Consider the following 24,670-nt stretch of genomic DNA (forward strand, 5'->3'; position numbering starts at 1 on the left):
GAGCTGCTGGAGGATGTGGCGGAGGCTGGTACAATTGCAATATTTAAAAGGCATTTGGATAGGTATATGAATAGGAAAGGTTTGGAGGGATATGGGCCGGGTGTTGGCAGGTGGGACTAGATTGGGTTGGGATATCTGGTCAGCATGGACGGGTGGGACCTAAGGGTCTGTTTCCATGCTGTACATCTCTATGACTCTCCTCTTGCTGTATGCTGTTTATAAATTCCTGAAGAAGGGCTTATGCCCGAAACGTTGATTCCTGAAGAAGGGCTTATGCCCGAAACGTTGATTCTCCTGCTCTTTTGATGCTGCCTGATCTGCTGTGCTTTTCCAGCAACACATTTTTAAGCTCTGATCCCTAGCATCCGCAGTCCTCACTTTCTCCTGTAGAATTGCGGCAGAACATCCCCGCTCCTGTAGTGTAAGTACAAGAGTTTACAGAAACCTGCCAGAGTTAAGACAGCAGTCCTGGGAACAGGCTATAAGCTACCAGCAGAGACCAGGATAACCATCTCTGAAAGACGCAGAACACAGTTTGAGTCACATGCCTCAGGGTAGCTCTTTGAGAATGGTGGTGGAGGCAGGTCAATGGAAGTAGATCACAATATGTAAAAGATATTGAGGGGCCATGGTGGATCATGGGACTAGGAGAGTTGCCTCTCCAAGGTGCTAACGTGCACAATGGGCTCAGGGTCCTTTTTCTGTGGTTGATGCCATTTAATGATTGCAGTAACCCCAGTTTTCTGTAAAGACTATGAAGTCCTTTAAAGCCTATCACCTGCCTTTGAGGTGTTTACAGGCCGTTCTGCAATCATGCATGTTTCGTTAAATGCAAAGTCGTGACTGACAAATTGGGGACACTGTTTCTAAAGTGCAAACTTTTTAAGCGTGTATTAGTTAGAATGTGATTCCAGCCCCATGAGTTTAAATGTTCTGCTTTACATGGTTTTCTTATAACACGGGGTTGCATGAGAACAGAATGACCCCGTTATAACAGGACCGTGTGTCATTTTAAGTATTCTTTCAGGATGGTGGGGGTGGCGTCGACTTCAAAGCAGGTTCTTGAAGCCTCAGACTCACAAGGAATGGACACTGTGTGAACTGATGACTATTTCAGAAATTCACAAGATATAGGAGCAGAATTAGGCCATTCGGCCCACTGAGTCTGCTCCACCATTCAATCATGGCTGATATGGTTCCTCACCCCCATTTTCCTGCCTTCGCCCCATATCCGTACAACCCATCACCAATCAATAACCTGTCTCACTTCTCCCTGAAGTTACTCTCTATCCCAGTATCCACCTCACTCTGGGGTAGGGAACTCCTCAGATTCACAACCCTTTGGGAGAAATAGTTTCTCTTCAACTCGGTTTTCAATTTGCTGTCCCTTACCCTCAGACTGTGATCTCTCATCCTAGAATCCCTCACAAGAGGAAGCATCCGTTCCCTGTCTACTTAATCCATACCTTTCATCATCTTGAATACCTCCACTAGATCTCCCCTCATTTCTTATAACACGGGGTGGCATAAGAACGGAACTAAACTCCAGAGAGTATAGGCTTAAACCGTTGAATCTCTCTCCATACAACAAACCCTTCATCTCTGGGATCAATCTAATGAACCTTCACTGAACTGCCTCCAATGCCAGTATTTATTTCCTCAAATGATGAACCAAACCTGTGCTCAATATTCCGGGTCCGGTCTCATCAATCCCTGGTATAGTTGCAACAATACTTCGTTACCTTTACATTCTATTCCTTTAGCTACAAAAGCCAACATTCCATCTGCGTTCTTCATTATCTGCATTCTAGTTTTCTGTAACTCATGAACGAGGACACCTTTTTGTAAAGGTAATTTTTATAAATGACTTGGATGAGGAAGTGGAAGGGTGGGTTTGTAAGTTTGCTGCTGACACAAAGGTTGGTGGAGTTGTGGATAGTGTAGAGGGCTGTCGTAGGTTACAGTGGGACATTGACAGGATGCAGAACTGGGCTGAGGAGTAACAGGTGGAGTTCAACCTGGAAAAGTGCGAAGTCATGTTGCAAGGTTAAATTTGAATGCAGATTACAGGGTTAAAGGCAGGATTATTGGCAGTGTGGAGAAACAGAGGGATTTTGGGGTCCATGTCCATAGATCCCTCAAAGTTGTCACCCAAGTTAGATATTAGATTTAGATTACTTACAGTGTGGAAACAGGCCCTTCGGCCCAACAAGTCCACACTGACCCTCCAAAAAGCGACCCACCCAGACCCATTCCCCTACATTTACCCCTTCACCTAACACTACAGGCAATTTGGCATGGCCAATTCATCTATCAGTTGTGCTATGTCTTACGGTTGGCATGCAGTGGAACTATAAGGAACAGAGTCACAACACCATATCTGTATCACAGCATGTGAGCCGAGAGTAAGAAGGCTCTGGACTCCATCTTTGAGGAGAAGGTGAGGTCTGCAGATGCTGGAGATCAGAGCTGGAAATGTGTTGCTGGAAAAGCGCAGCAGGTCAGGCAGCATCCAGGGAACAGGAGAATCGACGTTTCGGGCATAAGCCCTGTTCCCTGACCTGCTGCGCTTTTCCAGCTCTGGACTCCATCTTAACTGGGATCACACGTGCATGACATTTTAGTGAAAATATTGCACTGTTTGTAATTGAATAGTGTAATATTAGCCCAGACCATAAGACTTACAGGAGCAGAAATTAGGCCATTCAGCCCATCGAGTCTAATCCGCCACTCAATCATGGCTGATAGGTTTTTCAACCCCATTTTCCCGCTTTCTCCCCGTAACCTTTAATCCCCTTGGCAATCACAAATTTATCCATCTCTGTTTTAACAATATTCAACGACCCGGCCTCCACAGCCTTCAGTGGCAATGAATCCCATAGATTCCCCACTCTCTGGCTGAAGACGTTTCTCCTTATGTCTGTTCTAAAGGGCCTTCCCTTTACTCTAAGGCTGTACCCTCAGGATCCTCATCTCTCCTACCAATAGAAACATCTTCCTCATGTCCACTCTGTCCAGGCCATTCAGTATTCTGTAAGTTTCAATCAGATCCCCCCTCATCCTTCTAAACTCCATCAAGTATAGTCCCAGAGTTCTCAAACATTCCTCACATGTTAAGCCTTTCAATCCTGGGATCATTCCCTTGAACCTCCCCTGGACCTGCTCCAGGGCCTGTACGTCCTTCTTGAGATATGGGGCTCAAAACCGCTCACAATACTCCAACTGTGGTCTGACCAGAGCCTTATAGAGCCTCAAGACATACATCCTTGTTTTTATATTCTAGTCCTCTTGAGATCATAGAATCACAGAATCCCTACAGTGTTGAAACAGGCCCTTCGGCCCAACAGGTCCACACCGACCCTCCGAAGAGTAACCCACCCAGACCTATTCCTCTACCCTATATTTACCCTTGACCAATGGACAATTTAGCATGGCCAATTCACCTGACCTGCACATTTTTGGACTGTGGCAGGAAACCGGAGCACCTGGAGGAAACCCACGCAGACACGGGGAGAATGTGCAAACTCCACACAGACAGTCACCCGAGGCTAGAATCGAACCTGGCTCCCTGGTGCTGTGAGGTTGCAGTGACTAACCACTGAGCCACCATGAAATGAATGACAGCACTGTATTTGCCTTCCTAATTATCGACTCAACCTGCAAGTTTACCTTAAGAGAAACCTGGACTAGGACTCCCAAGTCCCTTTGCACTTCAGATTTCTGAATTTTCTCCCCATTTAGAAAATAGCCTATGTCTCTATTCTTCCTACCAAAGTGCATGACCTTACACTTTTCCACATTGTATGTCATCTGCCACTTCTCTGCCAACCCTCCTAACCTGTCTACATCTTTCTGCAGCCTCCCTACCTCCACATACCACCTGCCCCTCCACCTATCTTTGTATCATCTGCAAACTTAGCCAGAAGACTCTCAATTCCTTCATCCAGATCATTAATGTACAAAGTGAAAAGCTGTGGTCCCAACACTGACCCTTGAGGAACACCATCCTGAGAAGGACCCTTTTATCCCCACTCTCTGCTTTCTGCCAGACACCAAGCTTCTATCCATGCTAACACCTTGCCTCTCACACCACGGGCCCCTGTCTTATTCAGCAGCCTCTTGTGCAGCATCTCATCAAAGGCCTTCATGAAGTAGATAACATCCATTGGCTCTCCTTGGTCTAACCTGCTCGTCACCTCCTCAAATAACTGTAACAGATTTGTCAGGCATGACCTTCCCTTGATGAAACCATGTTGGTTTTGCTCTGTTTTACCCAGCACTTCCAAGTATTCAGAAATCTTATTTTTCACAGTGCACACCAAAATCTTACGAATGACTGAGGTGAGGCTAATTGGTCTATAATTTCCCGTCTTTTGCCTTGCTCCCTTCTTAAACAAGGGGGGGGGGGGGGTCTATTATCGATTTTCCAGTCCTCCAGTGATCCCTGAATGATCACTACTAAAACTGCCATTATCTCTTCAGCTACCTCCTTCAGAACTCTAGGGTGTAGTCCATCTGAACCAGGTGATTTATCCACTTTCCTTGTTTTTATATTCTTGTCTCTTGAGATCATAGAATCACAGAATCCCTACAGTGTTGAAACAGGCCCTTCGGCCCAACAAGTCCACACCGACTCTCCGAAGAATAACCCACCCAGACCTATTCCTCTACCCTATATTTACCCTTGACCAGTGGACAATTTAGCATGGCCAATTCACCTGACCTGCACATTTTTGGACCTTCTCCTTGGTGATGGAGATTGGGGTCATCTCTGACCCCAGTTCTCTTGAATTTTTGGGATATTATACATGTTTTACACAACAAAAACTGACGCAAGATACTTATTTCATTCTTCACCCATTTCTTTATTCCCCATGACTACTTTTCCAGCATGATTTTCCAGTTGCCTCTGTTTTTCCTTTTACATATCTAAAGAAAGGAGAAAGTGAGGACTGCAGATGTTGGAGATCAGAGCTGAAAATGTGTTGCTGGAAAAGTGCAGCAGATCAGGCAGCATCCAATGAACAGGAGAATCGATGTTTCAGGCATGACTCCTGAAGAAGGGCTCATGCCCAAAACGTCGATTCTCCTGCTCCTTGGATGCTGCCTGATCTGCTGCGCTTTTCCAGCAACACATTTTCAGCATATCTAAAGAAACTCTTGCAATCTTTTCTAATATTACCAGCTTGCTTACCCTCATAGTTAATTCACTGAAGTGCCTGTGACTGTAATACTTGTATACGTCAGGAGCTGTAAGAGACATCTGTTGGATTTTTTTTTGTATTTGAGGAGCAAAACCAACATGGTTTCATCAAGGGAAGGTCATGCCTGACAAATCTGTTACAGTTATTTGAGGAGGTGACGAGCAGGTTAGACCAAGGAGAGCCAATGGATGTTATCTACTTCATGAAGGCCTTTGATGAGATGCTGCACAAGCTTAGTGATATTATCGCCAGACTATTAACTTTTTTTAACTGATGCTGTCCTATAGATTACATACAGTGTGGAAACAGGCCCTTCGGCCCAACAAGTCCACACAGACCCATTCCCCTACATTTACCCCTTCACCTAACACCACGGGCAATTTAGCATGGCCAATTCACCTAACCTGCACATTTTTTTTGGAGTGTGGGAGAAAACCGGAGCACCCGGAGGAAACCCACGCAGACACGGGGATAATGTGCAAACTCCACACAGACAGTTGCCTGAGGTGAGAATTGAACCTGGGTCTCTGGTGCTGTGAGGCAGCAGTGCTAACCACTGTGCCATCCAGAGACTCAGGTAATGTTCTGGGGATCTGGGTACAAAACTCACTGTGGCAGACGGTAGAATTTGAATTCAATAATAATCTGGAAAGAAGAGTCTAATAATGACCATAAACCACTGTCAAATTGTTAGGAAAATCTCATCTGGTTGACTAGTGTCCTTTAGGTAAGGAAATCTGCCATTCTTAGCTGGGCTGGCCTACATGTGACTCCAAACCTACTGCAGTATAGTTGATTCTTAGTTAGGGATAGGCAATAAATGCTGGCCTGGCCAGTGACGCCCACATCCCATAGATGAATATTAAAGAAACTGTCTTACCCACATCTACTTGTAATGTGATGGGAGCAAACAGAAACATTGCCCTATTTAATACATCACGTTGCTGGGTGGCATGGTGGCTCAGTGGATAGCACTGCTGCCTCACAGCGCCAGGGACCAAGGTTCGATTCCATCCTCAGATAACTGTCTGTGTGGAGTTTGCACATTCTCCCTGTGTCTGTATGGGTGTCCTTCCACAATCCAAAGATGTGTAGGTTAGGGTGGATTGGCCATGCTAAATTGCCCATAGTGTTCAGGGATGTGTATGTTAGGGGCATTAGTCAGGGGAAATATACAGTAATAGGGTAGGGGAATGGGTCTGGGTGGGTTACTCTTCTGTGTGGACTTGTTGGGCCTAATGGCCTGTTTCCACACTCGAGGGGAATTTTTGATTCTATGAAAACCCACATCACAGTAATCCATAAGGTGGTCATAAAAACAAGACAGAGTTGGGAGCCTTGCCAATCACCCAGTCTCGAGACAGAGTTCGACCATCAGTCTCATGGCCAGGAATCTCAAAAGAGGTTGAAGCTCTCACAGCTGACTGTGAAACCTGAGCGTGTCACAAACTACAGCCAGAGCACTGATACTGACCAGTTGATCTACCAGACTGTGTGAAGGACAGAATGACTCTTTGTCATGGTGGACAGATTTGTTACATCACAGGTAGACAGGGTGGTTATTCAGGAATTTAGCACACTTGCCTTCATTGCTCAGTCCCTTGAGTATGGGAGTTAGGGTGTCATGTTGAGGTTGTACAGGACATTGGTGAGGCCTCTTCTGGAGTACAGTGCCCAGTTCTGGTCACCCTGCTATAGGGAGGGTGTTATTAAACTGGAGAGGGTTCAGAAGAGATTTACCAGGATGTTACCAGGAATAGAGGGCTTGAGACATGAAAATAGATTGTAAAGATTCGGACTTTTTTTTCACTGGAGTGTACGAGGTTGAGGGGTAACCTTATTGAGGTTTATAAAATCATGAGGGACACAGATAAAGATTTTATTTCCCCTAGGGTGGGGGATTTCAAGACTAGGGGACATACTTTTAAGGTAAGAGGAGAAAGATTGAAAAGGGACATGAAGGGCAAGTTTTTTACACAGAGTGGTTCATGTGTGGAATGAATGTCCAGAGGAAATGGTAGTTGTGAGTACAATTACAGCGTTTAAAAGACATTGAGATAAGTTCATGAATAGGAAAGGTTTGGAGGGATATGTGCCAGGAGCAGGCAGGTGGGACTAGTTTAGCTTGAGATTATGTTTGGCGTGGACTAGTTGGACCAAAGGGTCTGTTTCTGTGTTGTATGACTCGATGGCTCTGAACTGGACCCCACCTTGAGACCCTGACCCCACCCTCTGACCTGAACCGGAACTTTCTGTGAAGATTAAAGGTCACAGCAACCTTTGAGCTGTGTAGCTCTGAGGAATGTTTCCCACAACCTTCCTTGGTGCGACCTGAACAAACATAAGGTGGCAAAGGTTGTCAGATGGTCAGCAAACGACATGAACTAGGTTAAAGGCAGTGGGGTCATTGGGTGGAAGACAGGGGCTCCTCAGGAGTTACACAAACCAATTGGCATCAGACCCCTTCACAGAGTCTGATCTTTCTTTCACAACCATAGCTCTCAATCCTATACCCGGATCTCCATTTCTCAATTCCCACAGCCTGATCTCCATTCACAAACCCTATCCCCTATTCCAAAACTCCAATTCAGACAACCTATGTTTATACAATGGCCTTAATACAAAACAAAGTTAACAGGCAGGAGGCTGGAAGAACACAGCAAGCCAGGTAGCATCAGGAGGTGCAGAAGTCAACGTTTCTGGTATAACCCTTCTTCAGGACTCAGTTACACTTGAAACATTGACTTCTCCACCTCCTGGTGCTGCCTGGCTTGCTGTGTTCTGCCAGCCTCCTGCCTGTCTACCAGCATCAACAGTTTCTTTGCCCTTAATACAAAACAAAAAGCCAAGGTTCTTCATAAGAAGATTGCAAAGTCTGACACTGAGTTACTTACAGGGATATTTGCTCAGAGGACCGAAAGGCTAGACCAAAGAGCTAGTGAGTGTTGGAAAGCAAGAAAAGAAGGACAAGTGACAGAGAGGGAATTCCAGAGCTTAGACAAGGATTTGGAACAAAGTGAAGGCCACCAAGCCATGAGGATGATATTTTATTCATTCACAGCATGGGCCATCTCTGGGCAGGCTAGCATTTAGTACCCTTCTCTAACTATCCAGAGGACAAGCCACCCACATTATGGTGGGTCTGGCGTCATGTATAGTCCAGACTGGGTAAGGATGGCAGATTTCCTTTCCAAAAGGACATCAGTGAACCAGGTAGGTTTTATAACACTCAGCACTGTTTGCCATTTGGCTAGCTTGGAATTCCAGAATTCCCATTAATTTCACTAGCTGCTGTGCTGGGATTTGAACCTGCATCCCAGGACATTTGTAGGACTCTAGATTACTCACCTGGTGACAATACCACTACATCCTTAGGTGTATTCAAGAGGGCAGAATGAGAGGAGGGTAAATATCTCAGAGGGCTGGAGATTTGAATGAGATCGTTGAGATAACAGGGAACTAAGGCTAGAGGTGAATTTGAAAAAACAAACTGAGAATTTTAAAACAAAAATGTTGCTTGACTAGGAGCCAATGTATCTTGGTGAGCACAGCAGCAGAGTCTTGGATGGGTTTGAGTTTGTTGAGGACAGAAGTGGGAGTGTGTTGGAATATCTAAGTCCAGAGGAAAAGAAGACAAGGGTGAGGGTTTCTGTAATGGATCAGGGGGATAAGGTTTGGTGGCAATATGGATACAGGAGGTCTTATTGATTACAAACATGAAACCTATCTCAGTCAAGGGTGCAAACAGACTGCCTTAATCACGGACTGTTGCCATGGTGAGGGATAGGGTCAGCAGCCAGGGAATGGAGATTAGCGTTGTGATGGAAAACTATGCCCCCAGTTTTCCCAATATTTAATTGTAGGAAATTTCTGCTCTTCCAGTCCCATTCCCAAACACTGTACCTCCCATTCCCACATAATTCCCAAACTTTCATCCCAATCCCATGCTCTCTCTCACTCAATCTCAGTCCACGACAGCTATTCCAGAATCTTTTTCTCCCATTCTCAATTCCTCTCCTTCATTTTCAGAAACACTACCCAACTCCTCGACACTCTTAAGAGTCATACAGCACGGAAACCGACCTTTCAGTTGAACTAGTCCAAGCCAACCAAGTTTCCCCCAATTAAACTAGTCCCACTTGGCTGCTTTTGGCCCGAATCCCTGGATACCTTTCCTGCCCATGGACCTGTCCAAATGTCTTTTAAATGTTGTAATTGTACCTGCATCTACCACTTCCTCTGGCAGTTCATTCCACATACGAACCACCCTCTATGTGAAAAAGTTGTCCCTTTTAAATCATTCCACCTCATCTTAAACCTATGCCCTCTAATTTTGAACTCCCCCACCCTGGGGAATAGACCTTTGCTGTTCACCTTACCTATGCCCCACCTGATTTTATAAACCTTTATAAAGTCACCCCTTGACCTCCCATCATTCAGTGAAAGATGCCTCAGCCTATCCTGCCTCTCCTTATAACTCAAACCCTCCAGTCGCAATTACATCCTGGTAATTCTTTTCTGAACCTCCTCCAGCTTATTAATATCCTTCCTATAATAGGGTGACCAGAACTGCTCACAGTACTCACCAATGGCCTGCACTATCTCAACATGATATCCCAACTTCTATACTCAATGGTCTGAGCAAGGAAGGCAAGTATGCTAAATGCTTCCTTAACCACCATGTCCACCTGTAAAGCAACTTTTAAAGAACTTTGTACCTGCACTCATCAGTTCAACAAAACTCCCTATGGTTCTATTAGATTAGATTAGATTCCTTACAGTGTGGAAACAGGCCCTTCAGCCCAAGTCCACACCGACCCATTCCCCTACATTTACCCCTGCATGGCCAATTCACCTAACCTGCATATCCTTGGACTGTGGGAGGAAACCCATGCAGACACGGGGAGAATGTGCAAACTCCACACAGACAGTTGCCCGAGGCGGGAATTGAACCCAGGTCCCTGGCGCAGTGCTTATCACTGAGCCACCATGCCACCCAGTGCGGGTATATGTCCTGCCCTGGTTTGACTTACCAAAATGCAACAGCTCACATTTATCCGAAACTAACTTCCATTGACCCAATGGATTAATATTACTTTGTAATCTTCGATAAACCTCTTCACTGTCCACTCCTGGACCCTCTTCCCCATTTCCAAATCCTGTTCTCTTCATTCCCAGTCCTTGACACTCATCCCGAGACTCTGTCTCTTCAATTCGCGGATCTTGACCCACCAACACCCACTCCCAGACCATAGCGCTTATTCCCAGACTCTCTCCATGTTCCCTAGTCTGTGATCCCACCATCCCCAAGCCATGCCCATCCTACACTCGGTCACTGAATCCCATTCCCAGGCACTGTCCCTCAGGGATGGGGATCATGGCAATGGAGGTTGGGAGTCTGTCGCAGGGATGGGGATTCTGGAGGGGGTGGGGGTGTTGGGGTTCTGTCCATGTGGTTGGGAACCTGGGAGGTGGGGGCCTGGGGAACGTGAGAAGTGGGAGGGGCGGGGAGGAAACTGCTCTGGCGGGGGTGTGTGTTGGACTGAGGTTTGTCCCGAAGGTGATGGTGGTGAGGGTTTGATAACCAGGTGGGGGTGGGGGGGGGGGTCTGTCCCAGCGGGTGGGGAGTTCTTTCCCAGGGTGTGGGGTGGGAGTGGGGTCTGTCCCAGGAGTGTGGGGTGATCTTTCTGATGGGTGGGGGCTGAGGGTTTGTCCTGGAAGTTGGGTGATGTTCTGTCCCGGGTGGGGTGGGGCTCTGTCCTGGGGGGTGGGGGCTCTGTCCTGGGGGTGGGCGATTTGTCCTGAGAATTGGGGGATCTTCCCCGGGGGGTGGGAGGCTCTGTCCTGGGGTGGGGGGGGGGGGGGGGGGCTGGGGGATCTGTCCTGGGGGGTGGGGGCTCTGTCCTGGAGGGGGGGGGGCTCTGTCCTGGGGGGTGGGCGATTTTTCCTGAGGGTTGGGGGATCTTCCCCGGGGGGGGGGGGCTCTGTCCTGGGGGGTGGGGGCTCTGTCCTGGGGGGTGGGCGATTTGTCCTGAGGGTTGGGGAATCTTCCCCGGGGGTGGGGGCTCTGTCGTGGGGGGTGGGGGATCTGTCCCCGGGGGTGGGGGCTCTGTCGTGGGGGGTGGGGGCTCTGTCCTGGGGGGGGGGGGGGGGGCTGGGGGATCTGTCCTGGGGGGGTGGGGGCTCTGTCCTGGAGGGGGGGGGGGGGCTCTGTCCTGGGGGGTGGGCGATTTGTCCTGAGGGTTGGGGAATCTTCCCCGGGGATGGGAGCTCTGTCGTGGGGGGTGGGGGATCTGTCCCCGGGGGTGGGGCTCTGTCGTGGGGGGTGGGGGCTCTGTCCTGGGGGGGGGGGGGGGGCTCTGTCCTGGGGGGTGGGCGATTTTTCCTGAGGGTTGGGGGATCTTCCCCGGGGGTGGGGGCTCTGTCGTGGGGGGTGGGGGAATCTGTCCCCGGGGGTGGGGGCTCTGTCGTGGGGGGTGGGGGATCTGTCCCCGGGGGGTTCCTCTCCTGGCTTCCCCACCCCCCAGGGGCTGGAAGGGGCTGGCGCTGAGCAGGAGGCGGCTGCAGGAGGAGGATCGCGGGGACACGGAGACGGCCCGGCACCGGGACAGGGACCGGGACAGGAGGGTCCTGCCGGCCCCGGGGGCGGGGAGAGAGAGCTCCGTGTCCCGGACACAGACCCAGACAGCAGCCCCTTCCCCCCCGGGGGACAGCCCCAGCCCCAGCCCCTCCCGCTGCCCTGCCATGGCCGAACCGCTACTCCGCAAAACTTTCGCCAAACTTCGGGCCAGGAGGAGAAAAAGTTTAAAAAACGGCCGGAGTGAAGGTACCGGGAGGGGGAGAGGGGAAGGGAGAGGGAGGGAGGGGGAGAGGGAGGGAGAGGGGGAGGGGGGGAGAGAGGGGAGGGGAGGGGAGGGGGGGAGAGAGGGGAGGGGGAGGGGGAGAGAGGGGAGGGGGAGGGGGGGAGAGGGGAGGGGGGAGAGAGGGGGGGGAGGGGGGAGAGGGGGGAGAGAGGGGGGGGAGAGGGGGGAGAGAGGGGGGAGAGGGGGAGAGAAGGGAGGAGGGGGGGAGAGAAGGGAGGGGGGGGGTTAGAAGGGAGGGGGGAGAGAAGGGAGGGGGGGGGGAGAGAAGGGGGGGGGGAGAGAAGGGAGGGGGGGGGAGAGAAGGGAGGGGGGGGAGAGAAGGTAGGGGGGGGAGAGAGGGAAGGGGGGAGAGGGGGAAGGGGGGGAGAGAGGGGGGGGAGTGGGGGGAGAGAGGGGAGGGGGGGGAGGGGGTGGGAGAGAGGGGAGGGGGGGAGAGAGGGGAGAGAGGGGAGGTGGGGGGGAGAGAGGGGGGGGAGAGGGGGGAGGGGAGAGAGGGGAGGGGAGGAGAGGGGAGGAGGGGGGGAGAGAGGGGAGGGGGGGAGAGAGGGGAGGGGGGGAGAGGGGAGAGAGGGGAGGGGAGGGGGGAGAGAGGGGAGGGTGGAGGGGAGGGGGGGAGAGATGGGAGGGGGAGGGGAGGGGGGGAGAGAGGGGAGGGGGAGGGGAGGGGAGGGGGGGGAGAGAGGGGAGGGGGAGGGGAGGGGGGGAGAGAGGGGAGGGGGAGGGGAGGGGAGGGGGGGAGAGAGGGGAGGGGGAGGGGAGGGGGAGGGGAGGGGGGGAGAGAGGGGAGGGGGAGGGGAGGGGAGGGGGGGAGAGAGGGGAGGGGGGAGAGAGGGGAGGGGGAGGGGAAGGGGGGAGAGAGGGGAGGGGGAGGGGAGGGGGAGAGAGGGGAGGGGGAGGGGAGGGGGGGAGAGAGGGGAGGGGGAGGGGAGGGGGGGAGAGAGGGGAGGGGGAGGGGAGGGGGAGAGAGGGGAGGGGGAGGGGAGGGGGGGAGAGAGGGGAGGGGAGGGGGAGGGGAGGGGGGGAGAGAGGGGAGGGGAGGGGGGAGAGAGGGGGGGGAGAGAGGGGAGGGGGAGGGGAGGGGGGAGAGAGGGGAGGGGGAGGGGAGGGGGAGAGAGAGGGGAGGGGGAGGGGAGGGGGGAGAGGGGGGAGAGAGGGGACGGGGAGGGGAGGGGGGAGAGAGGGGAGGGGAGGGGGAGGGGAGGGGGGAGAGAGGGGAGGGTGGAGGGGAGGGGGGGAGAGATGGGAGGGGGAGGGGAGGGGGGGAGAGAGGGGAGGGGGAGGGGAGGGGAGGGGGGAGAGAGGGGAGGGGGAGGGGAGGGGGGGAGAGAGGGGAGGGGGAGGGGAGGGGAGGGGGGGAGAGAGGGGAGGGGGGAGAGGAAGGGGGGAGAGAGGGGAGGGGGAGGGGAGGGGGGAGAGAGGGGAGGGGGAGGGGAGGGGGGAGAGAGGGGAGGGGGAGGGGGAGGGGAGGGGGGAGAGAGGGGAGGGGGAGAGAGGGGAGGGGGAGGGGAGGGGGGAGAGAGGGGAGGGGGGAGGGGGAGGGGAGGGGGGGAGAGAGGAGAGGGGGAGGGGAGGGGGGGAGAGAGGGGAGGGGGAGGGGAGGGGGGAGAGTGGGGAGGGGGAGGGGAGGGGGGGAGAGAGGGGAGGGGGAGGGGGAGGGGAGGGGGGAGGGAGGGGAGGGGGGAGAGGAGGGGGGAGAGAGGGGAGGGGGAGGGGAGGGGGGGGAGAGAGGGGAGGGGGAGGGGAGGGGGGGAGAGAGGGGGAGGGGAGGGGGGGAGGGGTGGGGGGAGGGGAGGGGGAGAGGGGGGAGAGGGAGGGGGGGAGAGAGGGGGAGGGGGGGAGAGAGGGGAGGGGGAGGGGAGGGGGAGGGGGGGGGAGGGGGGGAGAGAGGGGGGAGAGAGGGGGGGAGAGAGGGAAGGGAGGGGGAGAGGGGGAGAGGGAGGGAGGGGGGGAATGGAGGGAGGGGGGGGAGAGGGAGTGAGGGGGAGGGGGTAGGGGAGTGAGGGGGAGAGGGTGGGGGAGGGGGGAGGGGAGAGGGGAGTGGGGGGGAGAGGGTGGGGGAGTGAGGGGGGTGAGGAGAGGGTGGGGAGTGTGGGGGGGTGGTGAGAGGGAGGGGGAGGGGGAGGGAGAAGGGGAGAGAGAAGGGGAGTGGGGGAGAGGGAGGGAAGAGAGAGGGGAGAGGGAGGGAAGAGAGAGGGGAGAGGGAGGGAAGAAAGAGTGGGATGGGAGAGGAGAGGGGGGAGAGGGAGGAGGGGGGAGAGAGGGGAGAGAGGAGAGAGGGGAGGGAGAGGGGGAGAGAGGGAGAGGGGGGGAGAGAGGGGGAGGGGAGAGGGGGAGAGAGGGGGAGGGGAGAGGGAGGGAGGTGGGGAGAGAGAGAGAAGGCGAGGGAGGGAGTGGGGGAGAGAGAGAGAAGGCGAGGGAGGGAGGTAGACTGAGAGGAAAGGGAGGGAGAGGATGAGAGAGAGAGAGAAGGAGGGGAGGGGGAGTGATGGAGAAGAGGAGGGAGTGAGGGAGAGTGCGAGAGGGAGATGGATGGAGAGGGAGCGTGGGGAGACGGAGGGGAGTGGATGTGAGTGAGGAGGCAAGAGAGTGGGAGCGAGGAAGGGGAGAGGATGGGGGCAAGGGAGGGGAGAGGGTGTGGATGGGCAAGAGGGAGGGAGTGAGGAGGAGAGATGGTGGAGGTGAGGGAGGGGAGAGGGTGGGGTAGGGGAGATGGTGGGGGTGGGGGAGGGGAGAGGGTGGAGTGAGGGAGGAGAGAGGGTGTTGGGTGGGTGAGGGGAGAGGGTGTAGGTGGGTGTGGGACGGTTGAGAGGATTGGTGTACAGGAGCAGGGATGTGTGGGCCCGGTAAATAGTATACTGTTGTTCACGGTGAGAGGATTGGTGTACAGGAACAGGGATGTGTGGGCCCGATAAATGGTATACTGTTGTTCAGGGTGAGAGGATTGGTGTACAGGAGCAGGGATGTGTGGGCCCGGTAAATGGTATACTTTTGTTCAGGGTGAGAGGATTGGTGTACAGGAGCAGGGATGTGTGGGCCCGATAAATGGTATACTGTTATTCACGGTGAGAGGATTGCGGTACAGGAGCAGGGATGTCTCCCTGTACGTACACAGGGCCTTGGTGAGACTGCACCTGCAATACTGTCTGCAGTTTTGGGGAGTGATACAAAGATTTACCTTGCTGGTTCCTGGGATGGTCAGTTTGATGTATGAAGAGAGACTGGATTGGTTGGGACTATATTCACTGCAGTTTCAAGGAATGAGGGGGAAATCTCATCGAAACATATCAAATTCTGACAGGACTGGTGTGTGTAAACATGGGAAAGAATTTCCTGATGACCAGAGAGTCTCGAAACAAGGGCTACTGTTTGAGGACACGGGGTAGGCAATTTCGGACTGAGATCATTGGGGATCCTGTGGAATCCACACTCACAGACAGCAATTGAGACCAAAGCACTAAATGTTTTCGAGAAGCTAGATCCTGGCTCAAAGGCCTGCTCCTGCCTTTAATTTCTATATTTCCATGTTATCCGTCACCTCTGGAATCAGCGCCTGGATTTAAGCGGAAAGAAGATCAAAGCCATGTTTGTCATCCATTGTTGGGTGCAGGCCGGAGCTGATTGGGGGTGTCATAGAATCTCTACAGTATGGACATAGGCCATTCGGCCCATCGAGTCCACACCAACCCTCCAAAGTGTATTGCACCCAACCCATGCTCCCTATCCCTGTACCGTGCATTTCCCGTAGTTAACAGGGCGGCACGGTGGCTCAGTGGTTAGCACTGCTGCCTCACAGTGCCAGGGTCCCAGGTTTGATTCCAGCCTCGGGTGACTGTCTGTGTGGAGTTTGCACATTCTTCCTGTGACTGTGTGGTTTTCCTCCGGGTGCTCCGGTTTCCTCCCACAGTCCAAATATGTGCAGGGCAGAGTGGATTGACCATGCTAGGTTATCCCACAGTGTTTATGGAAGTGTAGGTTAGGTGGATTAGATTAGATGAGATTCCCTACCATATGGAAACAGGCCCTTTGACCCAACAAGTCCACACCAACCCTCCGAAGAGTAACCCACCCTCCTTTGACTAATGCAGACAATGGACAATTAGCATGGCCACTTCACCTGACCGTGCCACCCCATATGTAGGTTAAGAGGTAAAGACTAAATTAAACATTTCAAAGAGCAAGAGTAGGATTTGCTAAACAGATTGAGCACAAACCAGGGACCCTCTACTGTTTGCCTCCTCTGCTGGGTTTTCAGTCCCAGACCCTGACCACCCTTTTGGAGAGAGAGAGAGGGGCACACACAATGCTGCAATTACTAAAGAGCTCTCCTCCTCTGGACAACATGGCAGACTCATCACCTTCATCTTAACAACTGCTGAAGCTCTCGCCGAGCCTCAGAGATTAATGTTTGCTGAATAATGATCATGGGTGAACAAGAGGTAACACAAAAGAGAAGTTGCATTTTTGTCAGTTTGAGGCCTTAAGGGCCAATCCAGTTGATTGGAAGGGTGGCCTAGCCTGGCAGGAGACAGTGGAGCAGCAATGGCAGGGTTTTTTGGCGATGATTCGGGAGGCACAGTAGAAATCCATCCCAGGGAAGCAGGAACGTAGTAAGGCAAGGACGAGGCCATTGCGGCTGACAAGGCAGATCAGGGACTGCTTAAAAGTATACAATGTGGTGAAGGTGAGTGGGAAGCCAGAGGATTGGGAAACTTGTACAAACCAGCAGAGGGTAACGAAAATAGCAGTTAGGGGAGAGAAGGTAAGCTAGGTAGTAATATAAAATAATATTTTTTTAAATATGTAAAAGGTAAGCAAAAGGCAAGAGTGGGCATTGGACGCTGGAAAATGAGGCTGGAGACGTAGTAATGGGGAAGAAAGGAATAATGGAGGAATTGAATAGGTACTTTGATTTAGATATCACAGCAGATGATACCAGCAGCATATCAGAGTCAGGGGCAGAAGTGAGCCATCACTCAGGAGAAGGTGCTGGGGAAACTGAGAGCTCTGAGGATGGATAAATCATTCGGATCAGATGGATTATACCCCAGAGGGAGATAGTTGAGGAGCTTGTGGAGACATTAGTGATGATTGTTCAGGAATCACTGGAGTTAGGGAAGATCCCATAGGAACAAGAAAAAGGCTAATGTAACACTTCAGTTCAAGCAGGGAGGGAGAAAACAAGTTGATTAGCCTGAGTTTGGTTGTTGGTAAGATTTTAGTGTCAATTATTAAGGATGAGATTGTGGAGTACTCATTGTACAGTTAAATAGGGGTGTGTCAGCACGGCTTTGTTAAGGAGAGGTCATGTTTGTCAAATCTGTTAGAATTCTTTGAGGAGGTAATGAGCAGGTTAGACAAAGAAGAGGCAGTGGATGTGATCTATTTGGAGTTGCAGAAGGCCTTTGACAAGCAGGTGCACAGGAGACTGCTAAATAAGTTAAGTTAATAGTGTTAGGGGCGAGGTACTGGCATGGATAGAGGATTGGCTGGCAGAAAGCAGAGAGTGGGAATAAAGGGGTCTTTTTCATGTTGGCAACCAGTGACTGGTGGAGCTCCACAGGAATCCATGTTGGGACCACAACTATTCACCTTATGCATTAACAAGCAGGACAAAGGAACTGAAGGTATTGTTGTTTAAATGTGCAGGTGATACGAAGACAGATGGAGGGACAGATGTGTTGAGGAATGAGGGAGACTGCAGAAGGACTTGGACAGGCCAGTAGAGTAGGCAAATGTGTAGTCTGTTTCCTAAATTGGGAAAGACTTCTGAAATCTGAAGCACAAAGGGATAGTCCTAGTTTAGGATTCTCTTAAGCTTTAACGTGTAGGTTCAGGAAGGCGAACGCAGTGTTAGCTTTCATCTCAAGAGGGCTAGAGTACAAGAGCAGGGATGGGCGGCTGGGGCTGTATAAGGTCAGAACGCATTTGGAATATTATGAGCAGTTCTGGGTCCTGTATCTAAGAAGGATGTGCTGGCCTTAGAGAGGGTCTAGAGGAACTTTACAGGGATGATCCGAGAGAGAAAGGGCTTGTCATATGAGGAGCAGTTGAGAATTCTGGGTCTGTACTCGATGGAGTTGAGAAGGATGAGGCAGGAAGGTGGGGGGGATCTGATTGAAACTTGCAGAATACAGAGAGGCCTGGATAGAGTGGATGTGGAGAAGATGCTTCCAATAGTAGGAATGTCTAGGGCCCAACAGCACAGCCTCAGAGTGAAGGGACTCAGATGAAGAGGGATTTCCCTAGCCAGAGGGTGGAAAATCTGTGGAACCCATTGCTGCAAAAGGCTGTGGAGGCCAAGTCATTGAGTGTACTTAAGACAGAGCAAGATAGGTTCTTGATCACCAAGGGGATCAAGGCAGGAGAATTGGGTTGAGGGACAAAGCAGCCGTGATTGAATGGCGGAGCAGACTGGATGAGCCGAACGTCCTCATACTGCTCCCATACCTTATGGTCTGATCCTGTTCGATTCCTGAACCTCCCTCGGAGTGGGAGTTGCTGGCTTGGTGGTTGTTCATCTTGTGATCACCCCTTGGGGAAGTGGTGCCGAGGGACCTCTTTGAATAGCTGCAGACCGTGTGGTGTAGGGGCACCCATAGTGCTGACTGGAGGGTGGAATTCCAGGCTTTTGACCCAGTGACAGTGAAGGAATGGCAATGTATTTCCATGTCAGGATGGTGAGTGGCTTGGAGGGGAACTTGCCAGTGGTGGTGTTCCCCTGTATCTGCTGCCCTTGACTTTCTCGATGGAAGTGGTCGTGGGTTTGGAGGGTGCTCTTGAAGGAGCCTTAGTGAGTTGCTGCAGTGTGTCTTGTAGATTGTCCACATTTCTGTCACGTGCTCCATGGAATATTTAATTCTGTTAAGTCTGTGAGAGTCACTGCTGAATCTTTGCAGCAAAAGTGAGGAGGATTGCTGTTTTGGTGGGGGGAGGTTAGTCAGGCTAACGTCTGCTTTGTTCGTCTGTAGTGAGACTGAGACATGCGAATGTTTCCAAACCCAGGAATGCAAGTCAGAAAGATTCCTTTCCCTCTGCTCCCTGGAATTCTCTGCTGTCATTTAGTGCTGTGCGTTTGAGAGGCAGGAATTATGCAGGACAGTTTTTGAAAGAGTAGGGACTGACTAAAAGGGTTCCAGTCTGACCAATTTTTCCATACGGTTTATTTTTAATGTCGCTGTTACTTCCCAGTGGTTGCCAGTGGGAGAGGACGGGGCGAGTGGCTCCGAAGAAAGGTTTGCAGCGAAATGAGTCTTTTCAAACAGCCAGCAGCCTCTGCTGCAGCAGGAGCTATATTTACATTTTTTTAAAAGTGGGGACTGTTGATAAATCCGTTTGACTGACTTGGAGCGAGAGTGAGCAGCTCAGGAATGTGTTTGAGGTTACAGACTGAACAGTGGGTATGCTGCTGCTTTTTCAAACTGGTGAGGCAGAGGACAGGACAGTGACCATCAGAGGTATCTGATCCCTCTCTCTGAATGATAACCGAAACAAAACAAATATGCATTTTAGCTGCAGAGCTTTTTGGCCGTGTCAGAGTCGTGGGTTCACATCCTCTGTGAAGTCCCCTTTAAGGCCCCATCCTGTTTTGCTGTTTGGAAAATATTTAGGATTTGTGTTGAATTTGGGATGCCCAGGAATGGGGTGAGGAGGGTGGGTTTCCTATGGCCCTCATAATTTGAAGGTTAACCTCCCCAGAACACTGAAACTGTCAGATGGCATTACAATCTTTTTTTGTCCCCAGCCTTTACAAATAGAGCATAGGACTCTTAATCCCAGGGTCGTGGGTTCGAGCCCCACGTTGGGTGCAGTATTTAGGGCAGCACGGTGGCTCAGTGGTTAGCACTGCTGCCTCACAGCACCAGGGTCCCAGGTTTGATTCCAGCCTCGGGTGACTGTCTGTGTGGAGTTTGCACATTCTCCCCGTGTCTGCGTGGGTTTCCTCCAGGTGCTCCAGTTTCCTCCCACAGTCCAAAGATGTGCAGGTCAGGTGAATTGGCCATGCTAAATTGCCCATAGTGTTAGGTACATTAGTCAGAGGGAAATAGGTCTGGGTGGTTTGCTCTTCGGAAGGTCGGTGTGGACTTGTTGGGCCGAAGGGCCTGTTTCCACACTGTAGGGAATCGAATCTAATCTAATCTAAAATACTTGCTTGCTTTGCTTGAGAAAAGTTTTTTTGGAGACGGGTTGGGGGCGGGGGAGGGGGTGGGGGAAAGGGGCAGTTGAATTGACTCCTGCCTCTAATCAGGTAGGGTGCCTGTTGGCTTTTTGGTTGGCATTCCCACAGAACATCAGTTTGTCATGTAGCCCACACCGGGCAGGCAATGTGGTGTGTCCCGTGTTAGGATAGTCAGCCACATTTGGCCAAAGCTTGCAACAAAGCCTCAGCACCGATAAGCCAAGGTGTTTTCCCCAGAGTCAAGGGGGGAATCCAAAACTCGAGGGCATAGGTTCAAGGTGAAAGGGGAAAGATTTCAGGGGGACTGCAGGGGATACAGAGGGTGGTACGTGTACAGAATGATCTGCCTGGGGAAGTGGTGGAGGCTGGTACAATTACAACATTTAAAAGATATCTGGATGGGTACATGAATAGGAAAAGTTTTGAGGGATATGAGCAAAGTGCAGGCAAATGGGAGTAGTTCAGTTTAGGAAACCTGGTCGGCATGGACGAGTTGGGCCGAAGGGCCTGTTTCTGTGCAGTATGACTCTGTGACTCTTCACGTTGTCATGTTCCACTTGGGGCTTGGATCGGGGGTCCTTGCCCGACTAGCTGTCCCAGCAACAGGAGAGGAGAATTGTTGTGAGGAGTCAGCGAAGGCATTTTAAAAAAAAACTCCATCAATAAGCACCCAGCCCACGTATGCAGAGTTGTCCACTCAGCCCCTCTGTACAGTCTCAGCCCAGGCAGTTTCCCGGACAGCTCAGTAACAGTGTTATAGTGCACCAGGCAGGAGGTGCTCAGTCCATTTGTGTGAACACAGGTCTCCCTATCTCCTGTACCGTGTCCTGTTCACCCACCCTTCCTCTGTCTGATGGCCTGCGTTCGCCTGGGCTTTAAAATGTACGGTTAAAATTTAACACCCCTCGTGCCCCCACCAAAACCTCTCTACCTGTCTGCCCCCTCCTTCAAGATGATCCTTTCGATATGATCGAGTGGATCAAGATTTATTTTGAAGGTGTTTGGGTATCTGAAAGATTGAGGCCTGGGGCAGATCAGCCATGATCTTGTCGAATGGGAGGGCAGACCTGAGGGGCCGAACGGCCTACTGTTCCTCCTATTTTGTATGTCGTTTGACCAAGCTAACTGTCACTAATATCTTCTTACGTGTTTCAGTGTTTATTTTTTAAGAGAGATATTTTTGAAAGGGTGTGGAGGGGCCTTCACTGCTAGGCCGGTGCTTGTTGCCTGGTCCCTAATTGCCCCAGAAATGGTGGCGGGTGGGCTGCCTTCTTGTTTGACAGTGTTCTGGCGAAACACTGTTGGATTGTTTTGTTAAGGTCAAGGCGCTGCGTGAATGCAGGATGTTGTTGAGTGTTGCAGGGGGCCCTGACACTGATTAATCTGCCTGTGCCCAGGGAGACTCCATCTGGGAAACCCCATGAGTGGGAAGATGGGGAGTGGCAGTGGTGGGATGATGAAGGAGGCTTTGTTTCTGGTTTGCAGGAGCAGGGGTGATGGGGGGATGAGCATAGAGCCTACAAACACAGGCCTCTCTGTCAGGGTGGAGTCAGGAGTCAGTGGGAGTGTGTGGGTGTGGGTGTGGGTGTGGAGGTGTGTGTGTGTGTTGCCCTCAGGGTGATGAGGTGAATTAGCATGGCCCACAGTTGTCGGTTTACCTGGCCCCATGCACAAGCGATTAATTTATGCTGGCTTCAAGTTTTTTCTCGTTTGGTGGTAATCAAGGCCTATGACTGGAGGGAATTCAGAGTCTGTGCTTAAATTAATTAAGCACAGACTCTTCATAAATTGTAGAGGGTACACACATCATAGAAGGAGACTTAACTCTATTTAAGCGTAAAAGACCCAGGGGCCTTGATGTAGTAGATGCTGAGTGGTTCATGAGGGAGCTATCTAGAACTGAGGGGCAGAGTTTCAGAATAAGGAGTCCACTGGTTAGGAAAAAGATGGGGCAGTGTTGCCTCCTGTCAGGGAGTTGATAGTATTTGGAATTTGGAAGCTGTGTAGTCCAAGGCAGATTATACCAGACCCTGCCCCTCTCTCTACCCCAGGCGCTGCCAGACCTGCTGAGTCTCGCTGGCAATTTCTGTTTGTATTTCAGATCTCCGTCAGCGCAGTACTGAACTTTTACTGATTGATGCTGGGTAACTCCACCATGTTAATTTCTGATTAACAGTGGTCATGGGCGGGGGACGGGTGTCACTGATTGAAGGAGATGGCTAGGGAAATGGAGTTGAGAATGCTGACAGGTAGAGTAGGTTCGAATGCACAAATGGTCTGCTCCTTCTCCCAGTTCTTGTGTTTCGAATGGTTAGTGCGTCTAGTCCATTCCAGTGTTTATCCTCCGTCTGGACCTCCACTGAGATCTATCCTTATCAGTATTTCAATTGTGTCTAAAGCAAAACCAGCTGAGGTGTGCCATCCTTGGCAGATGTATTTACAGAATGCAGCATTGTTCATAGGAAAGATTAACAAAAAACGTATTCTTTAAATGGTGAGAGATTGTCGAGAGCTGAGATACAGAGGGATTTGGGTGTCGTGGTGGGTGAACTATGAAAGATTTGTTTTTAAACATTGAATGTGGAAATTGCCAACTAAGTCACTGAACGCAGATTACCGTTGGAAATAAAAACATTAGGCCAACTCTTTCTTGCAGATTTGACTGAATTCAAATTTCACCATCTTACCTTAGGATTCAAACCCATGAGCCCAGAACATTGGCTTGGAGCTCTGTACTGTTGGCCTACTTACATTATCACTACCGCCACTGCCTCCCCTCAATCACACAAGCACAGCAAGTAATTCAGACATCTATAGCTTATTGCGAGGGGAATTGAATACAGAGTAGGGAGATTGTGCATCAGTTATACAGGGCGCAGGTGAGGCCACTACTGGAGTCCTCTGTATTCTGCAAGCTCATTTATTTAAATCACTGGAATCCACCAGAGAGGGTTTAATAGAATGATCCCTGGGGTGGGCAGGTTGTGTTTATCAGGAAAGGTTGGATGGGCCAAGGCTTCATTCGCCACTCCCCAGGCAAAGGTGTTTTTCCTGATGTCCGGATTGAATTTATCCCTCCTAGTTGAGCTTTCTGGATTTGGAGAGCTTTTTTTCCCACCTCAACACCAATCAGTGGAAACGTTTTCTCTCTGTCTAACATCCTTAAGTCAGGCTCAAATCGAGGTCATAGTCGCACAGAACGAGAGAGACTGTCACGTGATTTTCCTAGGGTTTGCAGATTAGGGGCCAGTGCGCAAGTTAAGAGTGGGAGATGTATTTTCAAATGGTGGACCATTAGGAACTCCTCCAATTGGAAAAAAAGCAGCAACTTCAAATGAGATAAGAGATAAAGAAGATACCTAAGGAGAGTGGCTTCCCTCATTGTAAGAGGTGTGCTGTCAATTTTTTTTAAATTTTAGATTAAGCAACACAGTTAAGTTGCCAGACTACAATAGTTTAGACGGGCAGACAAGATCTCAAAGCTTGCATGGGTGTTGACTTCCAGCGTCCCCACCCTCCCCCTGGTCTGCTGCTGGGACACTGCTTCCAGACAACTGGCCTAGTCCCTGAAACCTTACAGGAAATGCAAAGACCAACTGGAAAATTTGTCAGCCTTTGTTGATAGGCCTTGATGGGCTTTTAATTCTCTTTAATTGGCTCCATGCCACTTGCATGAGGTTAGCCTTTCAAACTGCCAGCTCACTTCCAGGGCAATGGATGGTGCCCACAAACTGGTACACAGTCAGAGGTGTGAATCTTTGCCTTTCACTTTTGCACTTACCTTCACAATCAGCAAACATTCAGCGGCAGATCATAAATAATATTAAACATAATGTGAATACTTTATCATCTGAAAAAAATCAGAATATCAAAATACAGCAGTAGTTAGGAAAAACAAAGATGTGGTAGGTTTGAAAGTGTTCAAAAACTGTACCAGGCCCAAAGTTTCTCTTAGCCAATCAACCATTCTGTACACAAATATACACAGCATAAAGAATCAAATAAACAATTTAGAAGTGGAAATCCAGATGTAATAGCCATCTCTGTGACCTGGCTACTAACTGAGGGATAAACATTCCAGATTACAGAATTTAGAATAGACCAGCACGGATAGAAAATGATGTAAATATTGCCAGCAGACTTCTCAATAAAGCCAATGAGGGAAAATTGTATATAATTATAAAGGCTTTGATTTTCTCATAGATTGGGAGAAGCTGAACAGCTGGAGTCGGAATGGTTACGTATTTCTTGAGTGTTTTTTTTTGGAGCAATATTCTGAGAACAGGCAAAATTACATTTAGTAATGAATTAATTAAGGACAGGACATTAGTTAGGCCACTTTTGGAGTACTGCATGCAATTCTGCTCTCCCTGCTATAGGAGAGATGTTGTGAAACTTGAAAGGGTTCAGAAAAGATTTACAAGGAT

At 50.8% G+C, this 24,670-nt stretch overlaps 1 protein-coding gene and 1 pseudogene across 1 annotated transcript in view; both read left to right on the forward strand.

Moving 5' to 3' along the window:
• Positions 1-5,784: 5,784 nt before the first annotated feature.
• Positions 5,785-24,670, forward strand: part of LOC122544885 (rho GTPase-activating protein SYDE1-like) — a 347,492-nt gene continuing 328,606 nt past the window's right edge. Inside the window, exons 1-2 of the mRNA XM_087983163.1 lie at positions 5,785-5,801; positions 11,732-12,030. Coding sequence (XP_087839289.1) covers positions 5,785-5,801; positions 11,732-12,030 — 316 coding nt within the window. The remainder of the gene's footprint in view (positions 5,802-11,731; positions 12,031-24,670) is intronic.
• LOC148136479 (uncharacterized) lies at positions 12,070-22,391 on the forward strand (annotated as a pseudogene).

This window comes from Chiloscyllium plagiosum, unplaced genomic scaffold (genome assembly GCF_037043375.1).
Source record: "Chiloscyllium plagiosum isolate Xiang-an unplaced genomic scaffold, Cpla_swu_hap1 HiC_scaffold_45, whole genome shotgun sequence".
Lineage (NCBI taxonomy): Eukaryota > Metazoa > Chordata > Chondrichthyes > Orectolobiformes > Hemiscylliidae > Chiloscyllium > Chiloscyllium plagiosum.